This window comes from Coffea eugenioides, chromosome 4 (assembly GCF_003713205.1).
Source record: "Coffea eugenioides isolate CCC68of chromosome 4, Ceug_1.0, whole genome shotgun sequence".
In the NCBI taxonomy this organism is placed as follows: domain Eukaryota; kingdom Viridiplantae; phylum Streptophyta; class Magnoliopsida; order Gentianales; family Rubiaceae; genus Coffea; species Coffea eugenioides.
In genome coordinates, this window is record NC_040038.1 from 41823496 (window position 1) to 41831609 (window position 8114).

Here is an 8114-nt window from a genome sequence, read left to right on the forward strand (position 1 = left end):
CTATCATTTTTAATCCAACCTTAGCTTGGAAAGTTTCCAAACGTTGACTTGAAGGTGTAGTAGGTATACGACCACACTTGGTAACTATAAACTAATTCCCCAGTCAGTCTTTTATCTTTACATCTTCAAGTTTCCTACTTTCCCTTTTCATAAGAATCGAAACTCCTACTGATCTGCCCTCTTCAATCAACCATCATACAAATCTTGCCCCCATTTCCTGAATTTCCAAGCCTTGGAGGCAGAGATGGAGTCAGCCAACAACAGACTATTAGAAGATCAATATTCAAGACGAAAAAGGAAGATAACCATCATCATTTCTTTGATCATCTCATTCACAATCATTATCAGTTCAATCATCTCAGTCTTAACCATCCTCAAGCACAAAGTAGAGTCTCAATCACTCTCTAATGCGCCTCCAAGCAAAGCAATCAGAGCCATCTGTTCTCTAACTCCATCCCGCCGCTTATGTTTCAAGCAGATATGGAAACTCCAGCAAAGCCAGGCTTCATCGAAGATTAATCCTTCACAGATATTTGCTCTTTCACTCAGTGCTTCTTTTGATGAGCTCACCATCCTTAATTCCCAAAGGCAGAGGGTAATCTCAAAAGTCAATGCTTCTTCTGCAAGTGTCTTTCCATCTCTACAAGAATGTGAAAGTTTGATCAGTGATTCCCTAAGACTTGTTAACATGTCTGTGACAAAAATTGGGATTGTCCCCGATGGCAACATCTTTAAGGAAACAAAAACCGTTGTGGATTTGATGGAATGGACCTCTGCTGCTAAGGAGAGTCTGGAGAGGTGCAGGGATGAATTGGAGAATGATAATGAAGGATTGGTATCTGGAAAATTTTATTTGGTGAGAATGAAGATGCGGATGCTTGTGACAAGGAAATATCTGGAGAATAGCTTAGTGATTTTGGCCAAGATGGATACTATTCTGGACATGTTTTATCATCCTCTCCAGAGTATTCTGTCAAATTTTATGCTCAGTGCAAGTGGATTTGATTTTGGTATAGTCTTTTTTGGCTCACAGTATTTGTTGTTAGTTTTTCTGTTTTGCCTGTTGGTGCGATTATACTAAATTGCAACAGTTATGACTTCAGAAATGAGGATGGATGTTCTCTTCTTCTTGTCAAATTTAAATTTCTTTTCCTGACTCTTTAATATTTAAGATCAATCATGTATATACTAGTGATTTACCAAGTCCTAAACCATACACGAGTGAGTATTAAAAAAAAAAATTTTTGGGGTAAATATGCAAAAAAGATTGAATCAAACTCCAAATATTAGATGCATGATGATCTCTTTTAGAGTATGAATCAAACTCCAAATATTAGATGCATGATGATCTCTTTTAGAGTTTTAGTATTGTTGACTGTTAACTCAGTGTCACAAATTTGGGATTCTTGTAGTTGCATTTACATTAGAAGGATCTTTCAACAAAAATTCTAAAAGATGTATATGTTCTGTCAAGTTTTTGAAGTCATTTATTTGTATTAAAATTTTCCTTATGTACATTTGTCAATGTATTGTTGTGTTGCATCTTTCTTTTATCTTTATTCATGGTCCAGGAGTGATAGATTACGTTCCCAAGTTCTTTTCCCATCTCCCAAACCCCTCAGCTTCATAGAACTTTTTAAAAACAAACCTTGAGAATTCAGACTACATTATTTTTACCTAATAAATTCCTTAAATTTCACCTACAATAAATATTCCTTTCTATTTATGGCTGAAAATTTTTCCCTTGTCTTTTCTAGAATCAATTGCAGTTTAATATTAATTCTGTCAATTACAATTTAATTTCCAATTGATGGTGTTAAAAAAGGGACACAATGCTCGTATAGTCTAATTTCTTTGGCCATGTCCTAATTTGCAAGAGTTTTATTTTTTATTTTTGATAACAAAACATATTTCATTAATGGATTGTTGGAAATCGTCCAACACGATTGATATACATCGTTGTCCTAATGGCAGATAAAACGTGCACTAAAATTGTAGATCTGCAAGTTAACGGATACAAAAGACCTGAAAAATTAAAAACAGATATAAAAAGTACCATCAATTTTAAAATTATCTCCTCATAGAATAAATCGCTGCAGCCCACTTTGTGCATGTTGCAATCGTCAAATCTGCTAATCAACAGTTGTAAGCTCCAATAAAGATGATGAGATCTGCCGACATAAATCCAAATCTAAAATAAATTCATATATGACAACCAAATTTGAAGTGAATTCAAATTTAAACAATAAAATAAGGAAAAATAACACAAAATCTCACTTAAAACTCTTAGGAGAACAAAAATTCTCACTAGGAATCTTAGGAGAAACAAAGATCTCCCACTAAAAAAATTCAGAGGAGACTTGATTAGAAAAATAACAAAAACGAAATCTATGGACTTGAAGAGGAAGGGATTCAGAGAAAAGGTGCAGTAGAGAGAAGTTGGAGAAGAGGTGCAGTGGCTGTCACTACCCCTTTTAGCCCTCTTGGTAGGTTTGCAAGAGTTTTATTAGTTCCCTCCTATTCATGTCAAATTGAGTGCACATCAAATTTTGCTTGACAAATTTGACTGCAGTCTACCAATGGAGCGAACATTGGATTTTGTTGGTTGGTTAATTTTGAGAGAATTTGACCAAAAAGGATCGAATTGGACAAGTGGGATACTTGTCCAAAAGAGACACAAGATATTTTGTAGCTTGTCAAACAAATCACAAAACCTAATACCACAAAGGACTCAAAAGTAAAATCTAAAATGGAAGAGGTTGAAACAAAACAAGTACTCAACTAAGGGACCAATGGAGTAAATCTGAAATAGACGAGACAAAAGTAGAAATATAGCTAAGTTCAAGGTACTGAAACTGCAATTATCCAAGCACTTGAAATATTATCCTTCTCTTGCCCAATAATTCATTCGGGTGTACTTGTGCAGTCGTGTCTTACAGAGCAATAATGTACTCGGGCAGGTAGAGTAATAGTTTGTTGTAAATATGTGTATTTAATTTACATCATCAAGATTTGGTGTATAAATGCATTCAAAAATGGTACCTTTTGCAAATTACATAAACAAATAAACCTACACATATTTAAGTGTACAATCAAATCGTATAACAAATATATTAATCAAGGAAATGGACACAAACAGTTGTCGGTGTAACTATTTGTAAACAGCGTAATATTTTTTTGAATACATTGTAATTCATTACAAACTATTTATACAGTTTCATAATAATCATATTAATATAATCAACTATTTTCCACGTAAAATTACACATACCAATTATGTCATAGTTATATATCATGATCCCGATCGTATGATTTTAAAATTTATAGGCCCCCAGAACTTTGGTCTAGTGGTAGTAGTCTAGTTAGGTGAGTACCACTGTTAATGATCGAATTTCCGGTGAAACAACTCACACGGCTTGATCAGGTTGGTGTGGAACACGTGTGAATTAGTCTGGTGATTCAGGATACCACACGTGATCAAATAACAAAAAAAAAAAAAGATTTTAAAATTTATAGTGATAGCTAAATTCGGACCGTAGATTGCTTGGAACGGTTGGTAGGACGTCCATTCTAATCGTATAACAAATATACAATAACCGTATACGGTGGCACACACCACAATTGCATCTCTACCTCACTCGAATACAACTAACTGTCTTATCCAAACCAGGGAAACAAAAAGGGCAAAAAAAGAGTAAATAAATGCTCAATGCAGCAGCAACAGTTGGCTGACAAATGAGCAAAAAAATACTACTATATTGGTCAATGTTTACTTAGCACTAATTAAACCCCAACTAATAAAACTTGCAATCTCAGACCAAGAAAACCAGACAAAAACTACCAACTCCCGAAGTCCCAATTCCCCAGAACCAAAGTCACCAGGCAGCTATGGACAACTGCCAAGCCACCAGCAAACTCAGCCTCATCGAAAACCAACGAAAACAACAACAGCAGCAGCAGCCTTCTTCATTAGCCTCAAACCTTAAACGAAACAAAATCCTAATCAAAACCTTCTTCTCACTAATCATCCTGTTGGCTTTCATTGCAGGTGCAATGATCATAAATCTCATCCATAGGCACAACAAATCCCAAGAAAAGCTCAAACTCGACCAACAGACCGAGTCACTCCGAGGTTTCTGCTCCGTGACTCGGTTCCCGGATCAATGCCTCAACTCAGTCATTCTCCTACCTGACAACAGCCCAGATGATATTTTCATCGCATCTCTCGATTTAGCTATAGAACGAGTCGTCAACCTCACTGTTCTCGCGAGGGCTCTGATCTTGCAGTCAAGTTCTGATGCTGCTACTGAGTCAAGAAACGAGTCAGCCCTGTTCAGGTGCTCGAGTTTGATCGATGACTCTTTGAACCGGCTCAACAGATCTTTGACTGCCTCCGGTGAGTCGTCGTTGTTCGGTCTCCGAGTTGACTCGGGGGAGATGGAAGAACTGGTCAGGGAGAAGAGTAAGGAGGTGAGTTCGTGGGTGAATCGGGCGGCGAATGATCTTTGGAGATGTTTCGGGATTCTTGGGGAAGACAATTCGACGGCTGTGATTGAATTGAGAAGTGGGGTGTATGATGGTATAATGCACGTGAGTAACATCTATGATTTTCTTGAACGCAGAGATCGGATAGTTTATGACATTAAAGCTCGACGAGAAAGACATGAGTACTATATCCCGTCTAGGGATGATTTGGAATATATAATTATATTTTCCCCTCAATATTTTGTTTTGATATTTTTGTTATGGCTACTTTTACGTATTTATTGATGTAAATTGATGAACTATTGTTCAATTATACGTTTTTGTTTCCCTTCCCAATAGTGAATTTTCTTTGTTTTGAGATGTGACATTCATGATTCCTTGCCTTCTTGGGTTCAATTGAAAATGGCTTGCTTCAATCTTGAATTTATGTTAATTTAGTAAATCTCGATTAAGGTAATCAAATATGCTGTTACATAGTATAATAGTTGTTTGGATGACATGTTTTTCTTGAATGTGAACTGGCGTTACAATCAACAACATAGGTGTTGTCATTATTGTGTACTAATTCTCTGCCAAATTGCTATTTTGTTTAATAGATGATGTTTTTGTGTTAGAAAAATATGGTAACGAAGGTCCGGTGGAGGGCTCCTGTAGTTCTTTCCGTTCCGTTATTAGGTTCAGAGTTCGAATGATAACTAAAATGCAATGGAGGAAGGGCTCCTATACACCTTTTCGTTATCAAGTTTAGAGTTCGAATTCTTTCAGAACTTTTATAACATCCAAGCAATTTTTGATTCTGATTCCTAACACCAAATGATCCTGTAAGAACATTGATCATCAAGACAGAAATTTTCTAATCTTGATGGCCTCTTTCATCATCATGACAAAGTGCAACAAATTGCAAGTTTGCAACAATCAAAGCAAGAAGCCAAATCAAAATCATACTTCAAAAAATCCATCATCTTTAATTATTACTGAAAGAACTGCATTATCATGACTCCCATCATATGAATTGGGGCCACTATTTTCTCATGCCTGTGGTGATATACACAATTCACAAGCTGTTGAGGTTGTAAACATGAGGATTATGGCTTGTGATTACCGCATTTCTATCATGAGCCTTGGTTCAACGATGTATCCGACAGAGCCTATATGTCAAATGTATTGAACTTAAGAAACACTTCAAGGCAAATTAAAAAAAGAAAAAGAAAGGAAAAGGTGAAAGTGCTAGTAGTTTAAGCAAAGAAGAAAGAATTATGATAACTTATTAGATATTAAGAAATTGAAAGTTGAAGAGGATCTATCTGTTGTGATTTGTGAAATGGTGATTATATCTAAATGTGCAAATTGGTTTAAAGAGCATAATCTTTAAAACTTCCTCCCTCAGGGTACGTTTAAAACTTGGGATAATTTCAGAAACCTCCCCTGAGGTTTTTGATAATTTCACATGGCAATGCTAAAATTTTAAAAATTACACCTACCTACCTCCCTTGCTTATTGAAATTAACAATACGAATTTTAATATTTTAATAAAACTCCCTTGTTGCCATGTTTATACAAAGAATAGATTTTTTATGTTTTTCTTTTTTTTTTCTTATTCATTTCTCTTATATTTCATTAGAAATATAGAAGAATTATTAATATTGTTCCTAACTTCCATCCTAATCAAATATTAAGCAACTAATATTTTTTTTGATAATTTTTAATATCATCCATTTTTTGTAGCTCTTTTTTTTTTATATCAAAATCAAGAATAAATTAACAATAACAAAAAACAAATGGTCCAAAATCACTACCAAACTATAGTAGTTCCATCATTGAACTGGTCCGATAAAAAAAAATAGTTCATAAACTTAAAAAAAATAGCACTTTCTTTTCTATCTTAAAAAAGTAGCCTATTATAATAAAAGATTTATTGTTATAATTGTTTTTATTGGTTTAATGTTGGCATGAAAAACTTGACACTGATTTCTTTTATAATTGTGCCAAATTACTTTGGTTACCAAAGTGTCTAATCAAGGTGATAAGTGTAATTTTTAAGACCTTGAGTGAATAAGTGAAATAGTCAGAAATGTCTGGGGAGGTTTCTCAAACTATCCTTTAAAATTTAGTGCCTTATTTATTCACTGGCATTGCTGAATTCCAAGAGTGAATTTGGTGAATCCCAAAACGTTGACTTAGATGCTATAATGCTATTGGCTTTACCTCTTCACACAGAAAGGCACACAATTTGCATATGCTAATTACTGCCGGGATCTTCATCTGTTTTTTCACTCAAGAAATCAAAATAATCACAAAGTACTGTACTACTGATCAGCGATCTCAAACAAAAACCAAAACATTGCGAGCCACACTGAGGCATTCAACGATTCCTTCATGGTCTCCAGCTGCAGAGTAGGCCTGTTGCAGGCTCAATCACAGCAATCATCATCAAGAATTCTACAACGTAGATCCCACGAAAACCTCATCATGATCATCTCCTTCTCGTTAATCATCCTGGTTTCTGTCATCATAGGCACCATAATCTTATCCCACATGAAAAATGGTAAAAACTACCACACCACCGAGTCACTCAGGCCAAACTCAGCAAACTTGAAGACCTTATGTTCCGTGACTTACGACCCTGAGTTATGCTTCACCTCTATATCCCCCGCCATCGAGGAAACTGAAACCGACCCGGATGATATTTTCGCCGCCTCTATCAAGGTAGCCATTGCTAATATCACCGGCCTGGCTCCGTTGATGAAAGAAGTTTTACTGAGTTCGAACATGATTGGAGCTGAGTCAGCTCTGGAATTCTGCACCTGGGCATTCTCCGACTCACTGAGTCACCTCGATAGGACTTTAAAGGCAGTACTACTGGAGAAAGAAGGAAACTACCGGGTCTTTTCTTCCGTTGACTTTGTCACGGTGGCGTGGACTTCTGATCGGGGGGAAGACATGATAACGTGGCTGACCAGCGCGTTGAGTGCTTTAGACAGCTGTGGTGATATTTTGGATGAGGTTGGATCAATGGCTGTAAATGACTTGAGCTTGAAGGTGTACAGAGCTAGGGTGCAGGTCAACTACTGCAGCAGCTTTCTCTCGTTCAAGGATCAGATATTGCCATTTTTACTCTTTCATCAGCTCAGAAAATTGGCAGAATGTTGAGAGTATATTTTGAGTATTTGCTCACTTTAATTACGTGTATGGACAGGAAATTATTTGAATTTTTTTTGAAATAATACTGCGACGCTTTTTGTGATATAATGTATATAAAATGACTAAAATGGTGATTTGAAAGATATAAAAATAGGTGACTGAAAAACGTGTTTATGATTCAATCAAATTTTTATTTTTGACAAATGTTTGGCAATTCAAACCAAACTTTTGCCCTCAATGCCACGTTTTTAATTTTCCACGAGCAATGAATCGGTACTACAGGTATATATTTGGAAAATATACTTATATTCCCCCCACCTCTATATTTTTTGTCATGTTTGGTTTTGCGTAAATATTGATGTAAATTAATGGACTATAACTTAATGACACCTTTTCTTAATAGTAAATTTTCTCCCTTTTGAGTTATGGGATTCATGTTTTCTTGCTTTCTCTGGTTCAAGGGCTTTTAATCAAGAGCCCTTGATTCA

The 8114-nt window shown here is 35.7% G+C and overlaps 1 protein-coding gene across 1 annotated transcript; it reads left to right on the forward strand.

Annotated features, from left to right (window-relative positions):
• Positions 1–244: 244 nt before the first annotated feature.
• Positions 245–7635, forward strand: LOC113769394 (putative pectinesterase/pectinesterase inhibitor 26). The gene is made up of 3 exons (XM_027313847.1): positions 245–1010; positions 4049–4590; positions 6895–7635. The coding sequence occupies exons 1-3, from the start codon at positions 245–247 to the stop codon at positions 7633–7635; spliced, it is 2049 nt and encodes a 682-aa protein (XP_027169648.1).
• The last annotated feature ends 479 nt before the right edge of the window (positions 7636–8114 follow it).

Bases quoted from the DNA above. Each gene is read 5' to 3' on its own strand.
- LOC113769394 (XM_027313847.1), top strand. From the start codon at position 245: ATGGAGTCAGCCAACAACAGACTATTAGAAGATCAATATTCAAGACGA. The intron at 1,011-4,048 runs GTATAGTCTTTT...CTTTCATTGCAG, and splicing joins TGCAAGTGGATTTGATTTTG to GTGCAATGATCATAAATCTC. The intron at 4,591-6,894 runs GTGAGTAACATC...GGCCTGTTGCAG, and splicing joins TGTATGATGGTATAATGCAC to GCTCAATCACAGCAATCATC.